At 40.7% G+C, this 23,989-nt stretch overlaps 1 protein-coding gene across 1 annotated transcript; it reads left to right on the top strand.

Annotated features, from left to right (window-relative positions):
- Positions 1–3,592: 3,592 nt before the first annotated feature.
- Positions 3,593–23,784, top strand: LOC139461136 (serine/threonine-protein phosphatase 6 regulatory ankyrin repeat subunit C-like). The gene is made up of 11 exons (XM_071242683.1): positions 3,593–3,733; positions 5,483–5,524; positions 13,403–13,474; positions 13,625–13,660; positions 14,179–15,371; positions 17,277–18,879; positions 19,297–19,744; positions 19,814–20,084; positions 20,522–21,361; positions 21,890–22,795; positions 23,551–23,784. The coding sequence occupies exons 2-11, from the start codon at positions 5,506–5,508 to the stop codon at positions 23,710–23,712; spliced, it is 5,550 nt and encodes a 1,849-aa protein (XP_071098784.1). The 5' UTR covers positions 3,593–3,733; positions 5,483–5,505; the 3' UTR covers positions 23,713–23,784.
- The last annotated feature ends 205 nt before the right edge of the window (positions 23,785–23,989 follow it).

Here is a 23,989-nt window from a genome sequence, read left to right as displayed (position 1 = left end):
TAAACAGTCTTGTAAAGGGTCACCTCAATCAAATTTGTACACCTTAGGATCCTTCATTACACAATCTCTTGATAGATGTGTTTAATTAACGTTTATAGTTGGGTACAAAATAATAATATGTGAGAAAATATTGTAAGAATGACCATGTAAAATATCGAGAATAAAAGCGGATTTACCACAACCCATTTTCCGCAGATGATAGCACAGTGAGGTTCTTTTGGAAAAAGATAATTAATAAATCTTTTAATATAATAATATAAAAAAAAGGTTGCGCATCCATAATCACATACAAATACAAGTTAAATTTTTTCCGGCCCTTTCAGCCTTCTTCATTATTTGTAAACACCCTCACTAGCATTCTCTATTCTCTGACCACTACCTTGTGGTTGGTCATCATCTGTGGTGTCGAGGCATAGCGTATACGTCGAGGAAAGGAATTCAGCCAATGATCAATGCTTCAACAGGAGCCAGATTTTGGCCAAATTTACTTCAGGACAACGCCTTACGGACGGGAGTTTTTTAACCTCATCACACTGTTGATATGCTCGCATGCCTTGACTGTATAGTTGATTAGGCATACCCTCCTTAGTCACTTCTACTCGATTATGAATCACATGATTAATAATTGTAAAAACTTGTCAGGCAGTTCCTGGAACTAACACACCACGAGCACCGGGACTAGGAAAGCGAACCATACGTGTCTGAGTCTGATTAATGGTACTCAGGTTATTTGTTATAGTTACAGACTGACAAATTGTATGAGTCTTATGGACCCAAAAATCTTCTTTGTGGATTTGCAAAGACATTGTTACATTATAATTATGTTTTCTTATGTTTAATATAAAAATGGATTATATTAATCTAGATAACCTGACAGATACTATTACAGCTGAAGGAGAGACTTTATGGGACAATAAATCTTTATGATCATTATGATGCCTAAAAATAAGATAAAAATGTTAAAAATAAAATAAAGATGTTACTCCTATTGGTCATAACTATTCCAAGTTTACAATAGATAGTAAAGGAATATTGCGACTGTGTGGCTCTCCAGATATTGATCTAATGCATTCTCCTACTTGGAAACCCCAGCATTGTCTACAATAGCTGAGCGTTGTGGTGGTATCAACCTTATTCGTAATGAATTAGGTCTTGTGGACTATGACAACTCACAAACAATTTCTTCTGCAAAGACCACTAAGGTTCTTCAAACAGTGCGGACGGAACTTTGTGCTGCCATGGAAAAAAGATAATTGAAGGACATACCAAAAGGAGGCTTCAGATGGACTTGAAGACATTTTGGCCACCTTTGATGATTCTTTATTTCAAGCACCATCCTTGGAGTACAGTAACGAGGCCTTGACAAGGCAATGCAAACAATGCAGGGATCACTCATCTATAATATAGCCCAGCTACATGAACCCAACAAGCATATAGCTTATGAGAAAACAAAACTTACCCAAGCAGATGATGAATTCAGTAGACGTGGTGTTGCAGAATGAGTGCATAACTTAGAAGACGAAAGATTATCCGGATAGTGCAAATGAGTGGATAAACAAGCATTAAGAGGCATTAGGAGCAGCTTCAGCAAATCTTGTTGGGAAAGCTGCGTCTGCACTTCCCGGTATAATAGGGAGGATAGTATCCTGGCTCTTGAATTTATTAGCCAAGACTGCAACTTTGCTTAGTCAAAACTTATTGACGGTGCTTGTAGCAATTGTGGGGCTGTTGAATGTAGCCGTAAAAGACTACCTAACCAAATAATGAGTAAACCCACTGTGACTCTACCTACTATAAGCAGTCTTTTTTTCTTGATATGCTGTCTATTTTGAGTTTAAATATATGTGGCGGTTGTTCATTTACTTCTGTGTTTGGTTTACTTACAGTAGATGAGTGTGGCTTGACTTCAATTGTGGGCACAGCGACACTCAGAGGAATTAGAAACAAGTCGTCTTCAGTGATAATTCCCGATTCAATCTTCGATTTGCTAATGGTAGGGCGAGGGTGTGGAGGCGCCGTCATGAACGTTACGCCCAGTGTTGTGTACAGGAAGTTGACAGATTTCGAGGCGGAAGTGTCATGGTGTGGGGTGATTTCTGTGACAATGCACGTTCCGGGCTTCTTGTCATTCGTAGCAACCTCAACGCTGCTGCTTACCGCGACCAGGTACTGGCACCAGAACGTCTGCCTTTTATGGCAGCACATGGACCCGGTTTGATCTTTCAACACGATAATACCAGACCCCACACAGCAATTTTGACATGGAATTTCCTTCAGAATGCGGGAGTCAACGTCATGGACTGGCCGTCAAGGTCTCCCGACCTCAATCCCATCAAAGACGTCTGGGATGCTCTTGGCAGAAGTCTGCGCACTCTTGTGTTCAAAAGCATCACAAGGTCCATGCGGAGGCGTTGTGTGGCAGTTGTCAACGCACATGGTGGCCATACACGCTACTGAACTTGTGTGCTATCAGATTCTCGTGCTTGGGACTTTTGATGTTATTACCGAATACCGTAGAGGCTTGGAACAAATTATGGTTACCACCGTTAATTAAAATCCTTCTTTGGACATTAATGATTAAAAATTACCTTCTCTGATACATTTGTCCGTTGTATATCATATATGGGATTACTTTAAAATGTGAAGTTTTTAATTTGACTCAGTATATATGGCAAGACCTCAGTAACCCGAGTTATTGTCCTCAGTAACATAATGGGTAGATGTTCATCCCAGATTATGGTCAAATGATAAGAGTAAAGCTAACTAATGATTTGATACTAAGACTTCGATTGTTATTTTTACATGATAAAAGCTTATTTATAACATGTTGAGACCAAACAAATATTGAAACCAGTACTTGATGGAAGACAGATGGAAATGTGTTGATGTAGAATACACCACCTTCAGAGATACTAGTCCACTTCATGGCATAATGAAAGTATTACAACGTGAGCTTTAAGACATACAGAGAGTAATTATGTGTTTGTTGTTTAACACCTCACTCAGCAACATTTCAGCTATATGACGGCGGTCTGTAAATAATCGAGCCTGGACCAGAAAATCCAGTGATCGACATCATGAGCATCGATCCACGCAATTGAGATACGATGACATCCATCAACCAAGGAGAGTAAATAATAAAAGCATAATAATTATGACAAGTCTGCATAAGGTGAGCTTAAGACTTAACAGGAATAATACTATGACCAAGGGAAAGAACAGGATGTTCTGAAACCAAATACACATGACAAAAAATGTATCACGTTTACTGACATCTGTACCCATACATGACCTAATTCTGTGCAGACATGGATATATGTTGTTTTCACTCACCAATTCAAATCTACTCTGGCAAGGACCCAAGTGCATTGTGTTGAGAGCGTGAGCAAATGTGACGCCACCCGGATGTGTTTTGCATCACAGGTTTTCAGATTTCTCACAAAGATGGCGCCTGCAAGTTTTCTTAATGCTGGTGTCTGAGTGACCACGGTAGTACACAAAACAGCTTGACCACTGTTTAACAAAGGGTTCACGGCATGCAAGTGCATGGAGTTTACAGAACATCGATCTACGTAAGTGGGATACGATAACTTGCATAAAGAAACACCCAAGTCAGCGATCCGATCTCGTTAGTCGCCTCTTACGACAAGCATGGGTTGCTGAAGATCTATTCTAACCTGGAGTTGAGTGAGATCCTAAACTCATCAATTCCGTGATCGCCGGGGTTATGTATGTAAGTATAATGTGTTCAGTTTCTTTCGAACATATAACTAGAGATGGCAGGGCATCTAGTTTCTTTGTAGCAGGAAGTTATTGTTATCATGTTGCGCATTCCTAGCGTTATAGCGATTGTATGCAGGTGATGGGCCTCGTAATACCGCTGGCAAGGAAACACTATGAAATCATACAAGTGTTGCGTTCTTGCAGTGTCGCGTTGTCGTCCTCACAAAGGATTTCAAAATTGACCAAGCATGACAATGCGACATCGCAGCAGTTTGACTTTTTTGTCGTGGGTTCAGATAAACGTAAACATGTATGTATGTATGTATGTATGTATGTGCGTGCGTGCGTGCGTGCGTATGCATTAATGTATGTATGGCATATACATGTGTGATTGTTTTTTAATTTAGTTAAATGTTACATAGGAGCTTAACTGTTGTTTTATACAGTGTTTTACTGAGAATTGTTCACACTCTGCTAAGAAACTCCATGTAATTGTACTTGAACAGCAAAGGACATTTTAATAAATCAAATTTCTTCTTCTTCTCCAATGGAAAAGTCCAATCTAGTTAGGCTGATTAGAACTACTACTAGGATAACTAATAAGTCAAAAGGGTCCAAAGTAACGGAGCTAACTATAAGCTCTCCTATTCAGACTCCCTCATTTGGAATTTAACAATGACTTGACATGTTTATTCATGTTATATGTTATTATTTTAGTGCTGGTATTTATCGGATTTTGTTGATATGACTCATGTCATTCGAGTTGTTAGTGCTGTAAATAAACATATGAGAAACAATTTGTGGAGTTCTCTACCGCCAAGTCATACAGAACTTACGCGTTGTTTTATTTAAGTTAGGAACATTAATTTTGTGAAGATTAATACAGCATGGGACATAAGTCAATGGACTGTACGCGTTTTTGCCATATTCGCCAAACTATTTTCATAAGCTTACACATGCAGCGTGTGAGGTGAAGTGAAATTAGGTTTAACGTCGTGTCCAAGATTATTATTATGTGTGTATGGCTGCTTGTACTAGTCCGGGCTAATGCTGTTTTATAGTGCTAGCACACTGAAATATCATGCCGCATGGGCGGACGCTCTACCACTAAACCACGGAGGCTGTCCTGTAATGTAAGAACATAACCACTGGAGTCAAGTTCATATACATTCATACGTTAACGGATACCTTGATATAATGGAAATGTTGTTTCTAAAGGTTTCAATAACATTTTGAAATAACGTTCAACAGGACGTTTAATAAAACTTTATAACAATGTTTTAACATTGGACATGGAAGCGTTATATAAATTTTGTGTGTTATCTGAATACCTATTTTTCTAGATTTATCGACAAAGGTCAAGGTAGTCAGAAGTTTCCACTCACAACATAGAGCTTTCAGTCACATCGAAGTGTAAACAAGTCAAAATAGATGTTTTACGTTTAAATGAACAATTGCTTCAAACATAGATTTGTCCCCACAATTGTCTATTAAACTTTTCATTCCTGAAGATATTTGATGCATAAAAAAAATCCCATGCGATTTGTATACAGTCTGTTTTTGATTCAATGCTACTAAAGGCCCACATCATCATTTGGCAATTATTGTCATGGTTACAAACACAATTTGCACCCCGAAAAGAAATAAAACGGAAAATTTGCCATTTCCGTTTTCATTGTTTTAGTTTTGCATTTTCAAATTGCAGTTTTTGTTAAACATGCACGTATCTGGGATAAATAATTTCCAGGTTTCCTTCCAGGTTTGACCACGTCCAAAGCAGCCATGGAACCAGTGAACCAAGGTAGGTTAATTGTCGCATGATATGTCGCATTTCGTGACCAGTCTGTGGTCATTGGTAACATTTGTTTATCAGCTCTGTTAACTCATATAAAATGTACACCACTTACTGCGACTTTGTGTACTCTTTTGGAACAAAGTATTATTTATCATGTGTAGTCAGTACCCTGCAAGTAACCGCACGTTAAAGAACACTATATTTCTTATTTGATTTTATACGGTAAGCAGTTTGTGTTTTGGCTAAATGTTCATTTTCTTGTGTATTTGTATTAAAAGCATAAATACATGAATGATTTAACAGTTTAAGACCTGGTTGAGTGGTTGCTTGGCTTGTTGCTTTACGCCACACTCAGCCATATTCCAGCTATATGACGGTCTGTAAATAATCGAGTCTGGACCAGACAATCCAGTGATTGATATCATGAGCATTGATCCACGCAATTGGGATCGATGATATGCATCAACCAAGTCAGCGAGCCTGACTACTCGATCCCGTTAGCCTTTTACGACAAGCATAGACACCTTTTACGGCAAGACCTATTCTACCCCGGAATCTTCACGGGTCATTTAAAACCTGGCAACACATATTCTTCTATATGATGAAAAAACGGTCGGATAGAATATTGTATGCTGTGGCAATCATTCATTCACTTAAGATACTTATTGTTACAAAACGCTTTCGTCTAAGAGTCCAACGCGTTTCACCAAACAGTATCTTGACATGGGTGAACAGGTTCCAAGTTATACTGTCCAGCAAAGTTGAAAGAGATAACTTTTTACTTATCCTGCAGTACTCCTTAATTCATTCATTGCTTACCAATGACAACAAAAGACAGCGCTCAATGATGGCCTTGGGTGGAGAAAAAAATGTTTTTGCTTTCACTCCTGCCTTTTGCATGGGCCATCGGTGCTGTCATGTGACCTTGATGATCATGTGACCTTGATGATCAAGTCACCTCACATCACTGAATGTTGCGTAACAGCACGGACGTCTCTCAGATTGAGCTCTTCAGATTGGATTTTTTTAGACCCTTAGCTTCGGCTATTAGCTTAATTTTATCTGCGATTTTTTCATCCTTTCATATTACCTTCACTATTTTGTGTAATAATATGTGGGTTATTTTGGTGTAAAAAGACTTTGTCTTTTCCCCGCCACGTGGCTCGTTGTTTCCCGCCATTTTGAATTTGTGTTTACAATTGTTTACCTGCAAGTGTCGTCAACTTGTTTGCAGTTCGTAGCTACATATTTATGACATATTTATGGGAACTTAAATACTGGTAGCTTTGGCGTTACATGGCGTTTGTGTGTATCATTTTATTGTATACACCTTCAAATATTTGCCGATAGATATTTGTATAATTCTATGTCAATTCTTCACTCCCTATCAATCAACAACTCCGCATTAGCGTAACATATGCTTGTGCGTGAGAAAAATCTTCCGAAGATCCTCATCCACGCTGTTTGGATTGCACACAGATTTGCTCTTCTAACTTGAAATGTAATTTTTGTTCACCTCTATCTCCATCGAGTTTTGCTATTTATAGAGAGGTCACTTACAAACGTATTTAGCTAAAGTCCCGTCGTGTTGCGAGGAAGATGTTACAGCAGCAGGATGCGAGCATCTGACATCCTTCTGTCATAACTACGCAAACATCATCTTCGGTTGGTAATATGTCTTCCATACAAGTGACTGCAGACATTCACCCGCCTCCAAGGTCGGAGGGGCGGTCGGGTAGCCTAGTGGTTAAAGCGTTCGCTCGTCACGCCGAAGACCTGGGTTCGATTCCCGACATAGGTACAATGTGTGAAGCCAATTTCTGGTGTCCCCCGCCGTGATATTGCTGGAATATTGCTAAAAGCGACGTAAAACCATACTCACTCACTCACTCCAAGGTCGGAGGCCACTGTAAGTATCATACCTGCTTCTAATTTTCAGGTGTCAGGCGCTTCCAGTGCTACGACCCCTTCGACCAAGCGCATGTCTCTCATAATGCTTTGATTGGGGTAGCGCAGACACAAGCCATGTTCCAGCCGACAGAGATGGGCGTTGTTTCTCAAGGGGTTGCACTGAGAGCAGGGCCTTATTACCCCCAGGCTGATCTATGATTACATCAGAATATTACGTCAGCAACGCATGATCACCTTAGCGCTGTTCCACCTACTTATCCGGAAGCGCAGCAGTTGTACGCCCAGCCGTTGGCACTGTACCAGAACAGCAATTGGATGCAGAATTTTATGCCATCCATGTGGCAGCAGTCTATGGCACATCTGTACCCAGCGCCTGCGACTATGTACCAGACGGCAGCGCCAGCTTCAAATCTTGCGCATGCATTAGCACCTACACCTACGCTGGTGTCTAACATTTACCAGCTGCCTGATGCGCATTCTGTTACAACGCATTCATCTTTGGTTTGCACCAATACTCCAGCGAGTATGTGGATATCGTCACATGAGTCCTTATCACCAGGCGTTTCTTCAAAGCCTTCAGATAGAGGAGAGGAATACGCATCTCAGCTTAGAAACAAATGCCTGAGTGGGTAGCAGACCGTCTTGTGTCAGTTGCGCCTTCCCCTGGTTAAGGGGTTGATAAGAAGGATACCATTTGGTCACATCCCACATCAAATCCGATGGATCCGATGTTGACAGATATGGAAGGGGCACTGGATGAGGATTTCTCAAGACTCACACATGCTCTAAACCACCAAAGTTCAGGAAAGATGATTTTCCTATTCATGCCTCTTCGGTAGCAAATCAGGCTCATAGTTTGGGTGTAGACATACAAAGGATGATGGTCAAAATGCGAATGATTCACAATCCCTCAAAAAACGTTATCTGATGCGTCCGCCTCACCGTGTTGAGACTGCTCAGACACAGCATCAATGTGTTCGACTCCCTGATCAGCCTCGACTTGCAGGATGCTTACCTGCATATGCCTATCCTTTCCTCCTACCACAAGTTCCTCAGATTCCTGTTCAATTGGGTACACTACCAATGGGCAGTCCTCCCATTTCGCATTTCGGTGGCCCTGTGGTTATTTACACGAATAATGAAGCCTAAAGCGACATTTCTACACCTGAGGCACATTTGGTTGGAGTCGTACATAGACGACTGTCTAGTGTGTCATCGAGACACACCAACGTTAGTACGCCATCGGGAGTTTATCAAACGGCTACTACTTCAAATAGTGGGTAATCAACGAGGCAAAGTCAGATTTAACTCCGACCTAGCAGCTTCAGTTCATAGGAGGCCTGTTCCAGACAGACCAGGACCTCCTATCAGTACCGAGGGACAGATGGGTAAAACTTCTATTCCACTTGCTACCTGCTCTGTACCAATCATGTACACTTCGCCAGTAGCAAGTGTTGCTAGAGTTGCTAACTTCAACACATGACTTAACAAGCAGGGCTGCTTACAACTGCGTCCATTCCAACAATTCCTGATTCCTTACATCAGGTGTCAGGATCAACTCAAGGCCATCACTCTACCAGTCCGTCTGAGGCCATTCCTCAATTGGTGGACTCTTGTCGAATGTCTTAGGAGGAGTTTTAGGAGGTGTCTCCTTATCCAGGTTAACCCCGGAACTACATCTGTCTGTAGAGGCCTCCTTTGAGGGGTGGGATGCAAACCTCAAAGGCCAGACAGCCAGAGTTCTGTGGTTTGGCACTCATCAAAAGTGCCACATAAACAATTTGGAGTTAGAAGCGTTCATTCTGGACAGTTCATTCTGGATAGTTCCGCCTCCTGTTCTACTTTCCAAGGTGATACAAAAGATCATAGAGACAAGGAATCTTGCTCTGATTTTGATCACGCCTTGGTGGACGGCGAGAGACTGGTTCATCAAGCTATGAAATCTAGGAGAAGATGATCCACTATGCCTCCCACAGTGGTCGAACCTACTAATCCACCCTCACATCAAATTGCCTCACCCGATGCCAGACAGATTTCGTCTGCACGCTTGCTTCTTCTCAAAAGTGTGTATAAGTGCGAAGAGTTTTTGGGCACGGGCAGCTAATGCTATCACATAATACGATGGGGATCTATTAAAACTTTTTGCAAGGAAAAAAATCAAGAACCTAAGACAGCGTTACCACAAAACCCTTGACAGGTAGCACCATTACTACATATTTGATAGCACTTAACTCAGTGTTGGCAGTTCTGGAGGATCGCAAAATTACCAAGGTCCCGAAATTCAGGACCTTTTACGCTCATTTAGGCTTGAGTATCAGAAGGCCAAATTCCGTCCTCCTGCTTGACTTGAATATGGTCCTCCGAGGTTTGCGAGCCCCCCTCCCTTTCGACCCCTCTATGCCTTCTCCTTTTTTTACCTTGCCAAGAAAACAATATTTCTCCTGGCTTAAGCCACTGCGGCACAGGTGAGAGAGTTGCATGGTACGCACAGAGCGGTTAGATCTCGGTTTGTGCTGGGAATTTATAGAAAAAAATCTACCAGGCCTCCCTGATCGTTCCTTCACTATCCCACCAATAAAGACGATTTAGGGAGTTGAAGATGACAGTGAACTCCTCTTATGCCTGGTACAAACACTACGAATTTTCATGCGTCGCTCAAAATCTAGGCGTGGTTAGGGGAAACAGTTATACATACGCGTCTCTCCTGCGTCCACCACTGAAGTAAGTCACAACACCATTTCTCTTTGGTTACGGACAGTCATCCTTCAGGCTTATGAGATCGCCAAACTGGACCCACTGGGAGCAAATAATCCTCACGGGATCAGAGTGTTAGCCTCTAACATGGCATTACATAGTCATTGTTCTATTAAAACGATCATGGAAAGATGTTTTTGGAGGTCAGACACAGTTTTCACTTGTCATAATCTTCGTTATGTGACTCTTAAGCAGGATGAAGGCGTGCACAGTTTCGGCCCTCTGGTAGTAGCCCAGCAGGCAACCAACCCTCAACACAAATAATGAATTCGCCTTATATGGAGCCAGTCTACTTCTCGCAAAGGTCGTATGAGACACGCCCAATGGAAGAAATGAGGACAAGTCTTTTTGTTCAGTCTTTGGCTCCTTGACACAGTGGGTAAAGATTTAAGCCTTCGCTATTATTCTTTATTACTAGGTGTGTACAGGGTGTTTCCCTTTAATTCTTATGTTACATCTGGAAACAAGATTGAACTAACCCTACCGTTATGGAGTTTTTCCACCTCATGGATCACTGACAAACATTTGATGTTTTTTTGTGTTAATTATTGAGGTTTTTGGACATTTGAACATATACCCGCCTCTGAACCGTCCGATACAGATATATACTTTTCAAAGAAAAAGAAACCCAAAGCCAGATTTGTGTGAGGTAGGAAAATACATTTATGAGAGGGACTGTACAAGGTATTGAGCCAAAATGTTGTGCAATGCACAAGCCAACTGCTGCAACGTCTGGGGTCGTGGTTGACGTCGGCATAGCCGTCTATCCAATTCATCCCACAGGTGCTCTATAGGGTTCAAATCTGGGATCTGGAGGGTCAGGGGAGAACATAAACGTTGTTGTTGTGTAGACAGGCTCTTGTGATCCGTGCTGGAGGCGTTAGAGCGTTGTCCTGCTGGCTGCAATTGGGAGGACGTGTGGTAGGAGAAATCCGTTGATGTAACTTTGAGCCAAAATATTGCCCTGGATATGGACCAAACCTGTCCTGCCATGATGACTGATAGTCGCCCACATCATATCGCTACCCCCACCAAACATGTCCACTTCCTGTACGCAGTTTCCGCGGCGTAATGTTCTCCCCGACGTCTGTAGACCAGAGCTCTTCCATCCACTCGACGGAGGAGAAATCTTGATTGGTCGCTGAACCAGACATCTCTCCATCGCAAGCCATACCTTGTGTTGACGACACCAATGCAGCCGTTGTTGATGATGTTGTCAGCTCGTCTTGCTCGTAGACCTGCTGCTCTTTAACGGTTTTGTACAGTCTGGTCGGAGATTCTACGCAGTCCGGGTATTTGATATGCTATTTAGGTGGCTGTGGTCGTCCTTTCACATAGGTGGCGTAGTCAGATGTAGCGATCTTGGGCGGGGGTGGGAACCCTTGGTCGGCCCGACCTTGGCCGATCTCGTGTTGACCCATGCTGTTGAAACTGATCCCAAAGCCTTGTGATGGTGATGGGCACTACATTGAAAACCCTGGCTACAGCTGATCGGGATTCCCCTGCCTGCAAGCGGCCTATGATATTGTTTCTTTGCACTTCTGTTAATCTTGGCATGTTGTTGAACTGTCACTGATTAACGCAGATGCCAGGCAATAAAAAACCCTGCACTTTAATACCGTTCATAGTCCATGTCCCTTTTCTTAATGCACTGGGTGCGTTTTTCCGAATCGTACATGTTTCCCGACTCATGGTTTGCATGTCGTTGTGATAATTTTGATCGGGGAAATTTGTCACTGACACAATAGCACATTAAACCTCTTCATTTTGCACCTCTTGGTCTCCGCTAACTTTGCTAAAATGACCAATCATGTCTGTATTGCGTTTCGTTTTTTGAAGAGTATATTAAGGAGTAATGCAGGATAAGTAAAACTTTTTGTAAAATCTAAATATGTTTTATATTTTTACATTTGTATACTTATCTTGCATTACTGGGTCAAAGGGCCCACCCATCACACGCTTTCCTCCCAACTTTAGCTTCAGAAAACCTCAATGATTGTTTTTTAAAGCTTAAGCGACAGGCAGTGATGTGAGGTGACTTGGTCAACAAGATCTCATGACAGCGACGATGGTCCATGCAAAAAGATATTAGATATTACTAACATTGAAGTATTATTACAGTGTATTAAGTGTTAGTGCATAGTATGTAATGAATAGCGACAACACCTTCGTCATATTCATAAGAAATCTCTGCCAGAAACAGTTGATTGTAGGATTCAAACTATATCATGAGCATGTGTTTATGAAGAAATCAAATAGTGTGAGATCAGGTGTTCACAAAAACCTGAGCATATCCTGGCCCATAGGTGTCGCCCATCATAAACAATTGTTCATTTGTTCACCTGAAAAAACATATGGTTCACGTTGAAACAGGGAATTTCATCGGACACCATTTTTGACACTGATGCGCCAAATTTGGAAATGTCTTCCACATCACCAATAGCGTGCTCTAAAAAAGGTAGGGGATCATGAGATATAAATGTCAGATTCCAAGTATTAGATCAAAGGTATCTCTTGATGACAAACATCTTATTCAAGAAATTTATGTTGTGAATATATAGTTTGGACCTTCCTCACACAGTAGCCACACATGCCTAGAGTTTCATTCCTGAGTTTGACCCCTTCAAGGAATATAGATTAATCTCTGTGGACCATTTTTTTCTGTCAGTCATACTGATTCTGCTTATCATACTGTTGGAATTGGCTTGATGTCATTCGTGGTTTGTGTATGAACTGGCGATGCATCTACAGGCTATTGGCGTACAGTGTCCAAGACGTTCAATGTTTCACAGTTTGTAGTACAGGTTCAACTGCAAGAGCACACACTGACACTCTTTGTTATCCCATTTGCAAAGAGTGGGTCTGTGTTTTGTCTTTCAGGACGACAACGCCCGTGCTCACCGTCAGTTCTCGTCTCCATTGGCACAACATCCATAGAATGTTATGAGCCCAAACCTCTCCTCCACTGAACACGTCTGGGACTTGATAGAGAGACGTGTGTGTCAACGTCATAGACTGCCGACCACTTTGGCTGAACTTGGCCAGGCACTGCGAATGGAGCAGGATAAATTCCCCTAGATCGCCATTGGGATAGGCATATGCAGTATGCCTCGTCAACTGATATTGCAGGAATACTGCTAAAAGTGGCGTAAAACATACTCACTCCCTCACCCATTCTGTATTTTGTACTGTTGGTCATTTGTAGTTTATTGTTTCCAGGAGAAAGAAGTGTGTTCAACTTAGGGATTATTGGTACAGTACAAACGGGCGATCAAAATACCCATCCTACAGGTGAGATATTTCATGGTAATCTAACGCTAATTTCTGAAAATGTCTTAAGTAATCTGCATTCTTGTATTTAGAATGTCAATGTAAGATGACCCAATGTCATGTAAGCGCATCTAACAATGCTGATACTATTGTTTCTTGTTTCATTTACAGACGATTGCAGAAGGCAACGCTTTATCAAACTGTGTGGTGAGTATGAGGGGAATTTTAAATTTTAAATCGTGTCTCTGTTTTATCGACTAATCTAAAAAGCAATCTAAAGCTATATATATATATATATATATATATATATATATATATATATATATATATAGTGTGTGTGTGTGTGTGTGTGTGTGTGTGTGTGTGTGTGTTTCTGCTTGTATTAGTCCAGACTGATGGCGATTTATAGTGCTAGTTCACTGAGATACCAGACTCAGAGCCAACCAGTCCTTGTTTTAGCCCCTTAATACCGGGCGCCAGACAAGGTTACGGATGAACAATCTAAGTTGACATGAAAAATGCTAACTGACAACAGCTTAATTATAGTAATGTAGTTACATACATGTTTGTCGTAAGAACGGTGAGAACATACTTTGTGACTATTCAAGCCTTGTGAAAAAACATTGCTGTCTTTGAGCAGCCAAATAATTGTTGAATTATAGGCATATTATAACCCAATTATGTGTAAGTTGATGATAGTGAAATATGTGCTCTCTAAATTTCAGATAACACCGCCAATGAAATCAAGTCATTTACTGAGGATATGATAACAATATCAGCTGTTGACAAAATTGCCGAACAGCTGATATCAGGTGTGAAATGGATACCAATAACTGGCAGCCCTGGAGAGGGGAAGACAACTCTAGGCTACCTGATCCTGAAGGAGATGAAAGAGAGAGGGTGGAATGTTTGTGTACTCAATCAACCAGAGGATTATGATACAGTACATTCATTTGCTGAGGGAAAGACTCTGTTTATGCTTAACGATGTCTGTGGACCATTTGCATACGACCCTTTTGCCTTGAGTACGTGGAAACAATTCATTATTAATGTACAGGAAAGGAAAAGTCATCAAGATACAGAAGCCTATATATTTATAGGTAGAGAAAACGTTTTCAGGGAAGTTCGAAGACATTTTGGAAAGCACGAGGAAAACATTTTTGGTAGATGGTTTAATCTGAGTGACCAGGATTCGTTTCTGTACAATGAACGTCTGTACATTCTCAACATGCACTTGGATAAAGGCAAAGTCAATGTGAGAGAGATTGACCGGGAAACAGTGTGTTCACATACTGGTCCACATGGTTTTCCTCATTGTTGTAAGATGTTTGTTGAACTAAAAAACAGGGGAACAGACGTAAACATTATTGAATTCTTTCAAAACCCTCTTGAGTTCCTGGGTCAAACTATCAAAGTTCTTCTTTTGGAGAAACACACAAACATGTTTTTTAAAGAAATGATAATCAACAATGGGAAGTTTGATGTTGATGAAGTTGAAAATGATGACAAACGGGGAGAAATGAGAGCTGCCGAGAGAATTCTGTTTGGCAGCTATGTGAAACATGTTAATGGCGTAACTGTGTTCACCCACCCTTCTATATATGAGAGTGTTGCCTTTGGTATCGGAAGGGATGATCCTCTGTTCATCATACAGTACTGCAACATACCATTCATCTTGCAAAGAATGAGGAGGGAAGATCCAATGAGTGACGTATGTGCAGAGGATGAAAGCCCAAACTACCTTCGAATACATGTCTCAAAGAAAGCTGTACTAAAGTATCTGGTTCCTAAACTAACAAGGGCCCTCACAAAGGATTTTCGTGTTCTACAATATGATATCTGCCATGATGAAACAGTTTGCAAACACATATTTGAAGAATTTGTGAGAACTTTCCAAGGCTTGCATTCAAGTGCTGAGGTAGGTTTTAATTAACCCTTGGGTGGGGCAAATATACATGAGCGTGAACATATCTTTATATTGACATCCCGGTTTTAAAATACTTTTGGGAAAATACATGCTTTCTGAAAAGAAAAATAATAAGGCACCCCTAAACTTCATGTGTTAGTAAAAGATGCGATTTAATCATTCAAAAGTTACAGTGGTGAATGGTTGGGACTAAACTGCCGAGAGGTGTAAGTGGTTGACACGTATCGAATGGTTGGAGCAGTCGCGTTTGCTCTGTCAGCGGCAACATCTGAGCAGGTACGACATTATTTTCATTGGTGCTAGATTCCTGTCATTTCCGAAAACAAGGCATCAAAGTCAGCATCGCTCAACAAATCAATTTCGTTCACCTCAGTAATTTTACAGAATTAATTTTCTTCACTTGTAGTATGAGTATTGAAAGATAGCCATTCCATATCCAAATCACAGCAAGGACAATCCATTTTGTTTCATGTAGCAGCTAGACGACATCAATCACCAGAACCAAAGCATTTATTTATTTATAAGTCAGATAAAATGTTACAAGACCAGGCAAAAATAGTAAATTAAATATATTGCTGATAAATGCAGGTATTAAAATGAAAATAGAAAAACGAGTTTGTCGTAAACACCGATCGAGAATATTGGGGAAACCCCGGAAAGTTGTTCCACCAAAAGTGCACACGATCAATTTCACAAAAAATTGTTCACATCGTGTGAACTTTCTTTGTCCATTCACGGTTGTGTGAACTCCAAATATCCAAATATGCTTTGGCTGCATAGTATGGCATATCCTGTTTCGTCTAACATTTTTTAATATACTGAACACCATTTTAAACGCACCAGCAATAAATCTTGAAATATTACAAAAACAACTTGAGCAATGATCATGACAGATTTTAATTAGAACAGACATAGACGGATTATTAAGAAAGACGACAAAGGAAACAGGAATATCACACAGTAATTACATTTAGGTCATCAGTGTAAGGAAGACACATAGGGTTAGAATGTCAATATCTGGTATGTCCGCCATTGGCAGCAACACAGTCCATGCAACGTCTTCTCATCGATCGAATAAGTCTGCGAATAGTTGTTCTGGGGCATTCCACTCTTGACGTAGTGTATCTTCAAGTTCTCTCAGGTTCCGTACTTGCGGACGACGTGAATGGCGTTGACCCAGGTAATCCCATAGATGTTCAACTGGCGATAGATCGGGTGACAGGGCTGGCCATGGAAGCAGAGGCACATTATTGTTCTCCACGTTGACGCCACACTCGCAGTCGACCGTCAGCATTCCGTAAATGAAAACGGGACTCGTCAGAGAACAGCACACCATGCCATGCCGTACCCTTTACATCTGCAGCAACAAGTGATGTGGCGTTTACAAGTCTAACTTTTATAGCCTTATTCTGCATGCTTCCCGTGGAACAAAACACGTTTAACATGATGTGCACGCAATTTGTTGCCTTTTCGCGATTTCGCTCACATAAAATTTAGGAATGTGTTTTGACAAGCTGTTCTTCTTCATGCTTCGTCCAGAACATCATATATCACTCATTCACTTACATATTTTCATATGACTTAAGCCCGGATAAAAATACATCCATTTTCATGATGGTGCTTTTTCAATGCTGTTCATATGGAAATGAATCGTATTTATGGTCTCTGTGTCATTCTCACTACAAGGCCTTTCAGTACGATAACTTCAGGACATGCTTACCATTTTCTTGAACACATGGTGTCATCACTTATTTTCAATGATCCATTCACACAGTATGTCATCACTATTTTGCTTCCAATTAAATCTGTTTCAGAAGCCACTTGAGACGGACTATCTTCTGGCTTTGGCGTTTTTTAATTTCAGTTTTAGCTGCATTGATCTTTTAACCTTTTCAGGTTACCAATGTCATAGACGTCCGTGACGTATTCGAGGAAACTCTACTGCTTGCAGCTGCGAATGTTTCTAACCTTTCATCTGTTAAAACATTGTTAGATATGGGTGCTGATGTGAATGTCAGAAACAGAACTGGGCAGACAGCACTTCACTTAGCCTGTGAGGCAGACAGAATAGACGTCCATCTTATCCAGTTACTCCTTACACAGGGTATTAGTGTCAACATGGTTGATAGAAAAGGAAGGACAGCTCTTCATGTAGCATGTGAGGCAAACAGGTTGGACGTCAGCGTTCTTGGAGTTCTTCTCAAAAGTAATTGTGATGTCAATATCACAGATAGCTCAGGAGATACAGCTCTTCACAAAGCATGTAAGGACAATAGTGGAGACATCTGTATTCTAAAATTACAGATACCCCCCAATGCTGACATCACCGTACCTGATAATGAAAGTCGCAGGTCAATCGTGAGAGTATGTAGAGCAGGTTTAGATGCGAGGGATATTGTGCATCTCAGCACCCAATCTGTTGACATCAATGTCCCTTATTCTAATGAAATAACAGTACTTTACTTATTGTGTGTCGGAAATAGTGTGGATTCCGATATTATTAGGTATCTGTCAGATGCAGACATTAAATATGGACTCGAAAATCGGAGAGAAAGAAAATCACTTTACGTAGTCAACAGTGAAAAAAGAGCTACACATCCATTTGAAGCAGGGTTCACAAAAGGGGCTGATGTGAAGATAGCAGACAGAACAGGAACCACAGCACTTCATCTAGAATGCAAGAATATCAGTATGGATGTCTGTGTCATTGAGGCACTCATCAAACACTGTACTGATGTCAACATTGTCAATAAAGATGGAAAAACTGCACTCCATTTTGCATGTGAAGGAGAACGTGCAGATGTCCGTCTAGTGAAGCTACTGGTCATGCACGACTCTGGTGTGAATATTGCCGACACAGAAGGAAATACACCACTTCACTTGGCATGTTTGAAACTTTGTATCAACACCCATGTTTGTGAGATACTTGTCAGACATGGTGCGGATGTCAATATGATTGGTGAAAACAGGCAGACCCCACTTCACTCAGCTTGCACAACTTCAGATGTTGACATTGGTCTAATCGATCTTTTCATTCAACACAACGCTAATCTAAACATACCAGACGACAATGGCAGAACACCTCTTCATAGAGCTTGCGCAACTTCAGATGTCAACATTGGTCTAATCGATCTTCTCATTCAACACAAGGCTAATCTCAACATACCAGACGACAATGGCAGAACACCTCTTCATACAGCGTGTGGCAGATCTGACGTTGACTTTCGTGTCATTGACTTACTTTTAACTAATGGTGCTGATGTCAATGTTGTCAATCCACTAAATGGAATGACGGCACTTCTTTTTCTAGTCAATGGTAAATATGAAGTAGACATCCGTGTTGTTGAGCTACTTCTCAAACATGAAGCTGATGTCAATGCTGTTGATGGGAATGGAAATTCAGCACTACTTCACAGATTATATATGATTACACATAAGGATGAAGGTGTTATTGAACTTCTCATCACACATGGTGCTGATGTTAATATCACAAATAAAGGTGGGTACTCAGCACTTATCTTATCAGGCATAAATCGCGAAGACTTCCGTGTACTTGAGCTACTGGTCACACATGGTGCGGATGTTAATTCGACTGATGACAAGGGGAGGACAATGCTTCACACAATATTGAATTCCAAAAATATTGATGTCCGTTGTGTCGAGTTGCTGCTCACAAATCGTGCTGATGTCAATATTGCTGATGAAAACGGAATGACAGCATTTCAGAGCATGTGCATTATAAGCAGTTTAGATGTCCGTGTTATTGACCTACTTGTTGAACATGGTGTTGATGTAAATACCATCAAAGAAGATGGAGGTACAGCTCTCCACTCTGCATGTTCTGGTGTCAATAAACACATCCGCCTTGTTACGTCGCTCATCAACCATGGAGCTGACATCAATGTAACTAATGAAGATGGAATGACACCACTGCACTTGGCATGTTCGCGAGTGGATGAAATCATAGTATATGATCTGACGGACAATACCTTACAAAAGGAACTTGACATTCGACATGAAAATGACTTCCAAGTTATAGAATTACTCGTCACAAATGGTGCTGATGTGAATGTCACTGATGAATATGGATGGACAGCACTTCACAGACAGTGCAGATCGAGAAGTGCCGAAGTCCGGGTTATTGAACTACTCCACAAGCATGGTGCTGATGTCAACATCACCGATAAAGTTGGAATGACAGCACTTCATAGAGCCTGTGAGGCAGGCAGTGGCTTCGATGATACTGGCTCTAACATTCCAAATATGTTTTGGGGGTTTAATGATGGAGAGATAGGCCAACGTACAGAGTCAGTCATCAGACAACACATAGCTGTCAATACTGCTGACAAAGATGGGCCAACTATGTTTTTTGAGTTTAATGATGGAGAGATAGGCCTACGTACAGATTTAAAGGAAGATTATCTTCCTGCAAGTGAGTCAGCTAACAGACAACACATGGCTGTCAATACTGCTGACAAAGATGCGAAGTGCGAAGTTCATGGATACTTCATAAGGATGCTCGTAAAACTCGGTGCTGATGTCAACAAGGTTGATGCTGATGGAAATACAGCACTTCATATTCTGTGCAAAGGCAAAATGAATGAAAATTCGGAAATATCCATCCTTGTGGAGAGCGGCGCAGATCTATGCAGACATAACAGAAAAGGTTGGATTGCATATTGTTTGCAGAGCGATCGTCTTGTGGTAAGTTTGTCACTGTATTTATAGAAGAATATTACCTGATCAATTAACTGTGATTCCTTTTCCTTTGTTCCAATGAGTTCAACGCATCAGGTTTGTATTACTGTTCAGTTTGTATTACTGTTATGCATAGTTGTTCTGCAAGACAAGGCTGTCCAATGCATAAATACTCTTCTAGACTCCTATAAATAGGTCAAACTCTGACATTGTATTAACCTGTTTTTCTTTGAGTTATATTACATATCATCTATATATTACATTAATCATGCTACGCTATATAATCGGCTCCTGGAAACTGTTACATTGTGTAAGTATTATCTTAGTGGTTAGTCACGCAACATAATCTAGTATACCAAAAAATATTTGACAAACAGTGATCAGGTTATGCACATAATGAATGTGTCTTATACTATTGTCTGATCAACACATGTATGTTTTAGGAGAACAAATTTTGGGCTCAGTGCACCAACCTGATGATGGCCACAGCTCATGAACTGTTGATCCAGGGAGTCCCCATCAATACCACAGACAGGTTCGGACGCACGGCTCTCCACTACTTGTGTCTAAGTGACGACATAAATACCAGCATTTTGTCATTAATGGCGTGCAAACAATATGTAAACATGCCTGACAGGTTTGGTAACACAGCTTTACATTGCTTGTGTAGGCGAAGAGACATGAAGGAAAAGGTAAATATGCCACGTCTTCTCAAGATTCTCTTGGAAGCTGAAGCTGACGTCAACGTGCGAGATGAGTTTGGTTTCAGTTCTCTATATTACCTGCGAGGAGTTATGAGTTCGAAGATGTTGGACTTGCTGATGATACACTGCAACCAACTGAACGAGAACAACGGCGACGGTCTAACTCTCATGCACTATATGTGTGTGAAAGGGCAATGGGAATGTCTCGAGAAGATCATCAGTGAAGCTGATGATGTGAACAAACCATGCAGCAAGACCCTGTATGTAGAAAAAACTAACACTGTTTTTCCAAACGGGTCAACAGCTCTACAATTGGCGTGTATGTCAGCTAACATTACCGAAAACAATGTGCAGAGGATGATACACAAGGGAGCAGATGTTAACATCAGCAACAAACATGGGCGGATTCCTTTGCATGTTCTGTCTACAGCACTTCCGGACATCAGTTGGAATGGAAAGTGGGTACTGAGAAGAAGTAGGGATCAAGAGAAACTGCGCATTTGTCTTCTACTTCTGAGGGGAGGTTCTGACATTCATAAACAGGACAAACATGGCTTCGCAGCTCTAGTAAATGTAAAGGTATGTTTCAAATGTCCTTCAAGGCTGTAAATCGTTAGATCTGTTGGCACCATTCGGTTTTAAACAGATTGCGTGTTAACATCCATGCTTATCAAACATGATGAAATCTATTTCAGCACACACACACACATTGAAGTAAAATTCACGGAAACCATTGTGTCATGCAATTTCGATTCGATCGCAGATAAAACCGTCATTCAGACGTAATTCAGGGTGGTTACATTGGCAATGACGTTGTGCCAGTTGGATCATTTTTGCCTGTAAATCATCACGTTTATGGTGAACACAAGTAAAGATCATCTAAGTTTATACATGTTCTAAATGTTAACGTCACCTTGAACAACTATTTTGGCAGCAGGGGTGCATGATATGGGGTTTTACTATTGTATGAAAATGTAAATTATTTGGGAACTCTTACACGTCTGATAAAATGAAGCTATCAAACTTGTAGGTATAACATCATTTATTTAACAAATCACAGTGAAGAAGAATGACAAGAAAAAATGACTGTTGTGTTTATTGATGCAGGTTTTACTGGATTCTGTCAACAGTGCAGTGGAAGGAATTCAAACAATATGTGATGAGGTTTCAGCGCTGATACAATACAACAGTGTAGTTCATGATCTGCTCAAAGAAAGTGATATTGCAGAGACTGATATATTTGGAAGAACAGCTCTTCATTACCTGTGTCTGAGTGAGCACCCTCACCAGGCTGATTTCCAACTGGTACCATGCAATACTGACGTCAATAAAGCTGACAAGTGGGGTAGTACAGCCCTTCACAATCTGTGTAGGAGATATGACATTCAGAGGTTACCTAATTTGATACAATTACTTCAGATTCTGTTGAAATTAGGAGCTGACATAAACATGAAAGATGAGTATGGATACAGTTCTCTGTATTACTTACGTGAAATCATGAACGTCGAACTCCTAGGCATACTGATGTCACGCTGCACACCGCTGAACGAAGACAACGGGGATGGCCTCACTCTCCTGCACTATCTCTGTGCGACAGGATCAAGAGAATGCCTGCAGATGCTCCTTGATTATGTCGATGATTTGGACAAAAAAGTGAGCCAGAATGTCACAAGCACAAGCGGTAATTGTGTTTTCGTTCAGGGTTTGACAGTCCTCCCAATTGCATGCATGACAAAAGGTGTTGACAAAAGTCTTATTGAGATGATTTTGCAAAAAGGAGCTGATGTTAACACTGCTGACGTCCTAGGGAAAACGCCATTGCATTACATTTGTGAACGATCATTGGTGTTCAGGTGGAACAGAGCTTGGTCCAAGAAGGCTTTGAAACGGCTAAGTACAAACAACGTCATCGTGTACTGCTTCTTGTTGGATTGGGGAGCAGAAGCACAGAAAAAAGACAACCGCCACCGTCCCCCAAATGCATCCATTTTACAAATTCGATGTACATTTCAGGTTTGTTAATATTTGAAATATAACTGTTTCTTTCTTTTTTATTTAACGCCACACTCAGCAATATTACAGCTATATGACGGCGGTCTGAAAATACACGAATCTGAACCAGACAATCCAGTAATTGACACCATGAGCATCGATCCACGCAATTGGGAAACGATAACATGCATCAACCAAGTCAGTAAATCTGACCACCCGATCCCGTCAGTCGCCTCTGACGACAAGCATTGGTTGCTGAATCCCAATTCTAACCCGGATTCTTCAGGAGTCATTTGAAATATAAAGTCGTAATGAGCGGCTTTGTTACAATAACGAAAATCGTAAATTTACTGAGTTCTTAGAACAATTTAATATGCACAGTAGTTTAGTTTTTCATATTTCCAGGATGGTGTGTTTTTACTGAAGTTAAACAGTTTACTCGCTTTTATTATCACTGATTGGTCGGTTGATATACATGTTACCATGATGTATGAATGTTCAAATTGAATACAGGAGAATCTATTTCAGACTACCTTCTATTTCAACACAGTTTATGTAATGTTATTAACATTGAAACAATGTCACCAGGTAACGGTCAAAAATATCGACCATTTTGGATTTCGGAAAATGAGTCGGTCCTATCTACCCATTCGCTCAACTGAATATACAAAACTGATTTTTTTTTAAAATAACACATGCCGCTTCTCATTCATAGCTAGAAGAAACAGAAAATACAATTTAATATTTCTCCCCATTGTTGCATTTCTTCCCAGCAGGATGAAGAGGAGGCAGTGACATTATCTGAGAATGACGCAAAGGAATATGACTTCCTTTTTGATGAAGAGAAATTTACACACCTGACAATGCTGCACAAACGAATGGCAGAAGAAAGGGTTTCTGAGCCCAAATATATATGGGATGACGTGGATACATTCTGAGATGAACAAATCGGATGAAAAGTGGAGGCAAAATATGTAATGTAGCAAACAACACCGCCATGTACTGCTTGCTTTAGAAACTGCAAAACTCCATTTGCTAAATGTATAGTATAGAGTATACCATTTGGTGTATAAACAAAAATGTAAATACATGTATGGGCATTGTACTTAGAAATATCTTAATCTGTGTACAGAGAACGTCTTTGAAACGCTTTTTTCTAGACATGTACAAGTTGTACTTTTATCTGGTTTGATTTTAGAAACCCTACAATGATGA

The sequence above is a fragment of the Haliotis cracherodii genome, unplaced genomic scaffold, assembly GCF_022045235.1.
Source record: "Haliotis cracherodii isolate W230 unplaced genomic scaffold, xgHalCrac1.p SCAF_14, whole genome shotgun sequence".
Lineage (NCBI taxonomy): Eukaryota > Metazoa > Mollusca > Gastropoda > Lepetellida > Haliotidae > Haliotis > Haliotis cracherodii.
Note: the sequence above shows the minus strand (reverse complement) of the source record. Positions and strands in the feature narration are given on the sequence as shown.

Excerpts from the sequence above, each read along its gene's own strand:
- LOC139461136 (XM_071242683.1), top strand. Across the intron at positions 13,661-14,178 it reads ACGCTTTATCAAACTGTGTG|ATAACACCGCCAATGAAATC; the intron begins GTGAGTATGAGG and ends TCTAAATTTCAG. Across the intron at positions 21,362-21,889 it reads CAGCTCTAGTAAATGTAAAG|GTTTTACTGGATTCTGTCAA; the intron begins GTATGTTTCAAA and ends TTATTGATGCAG.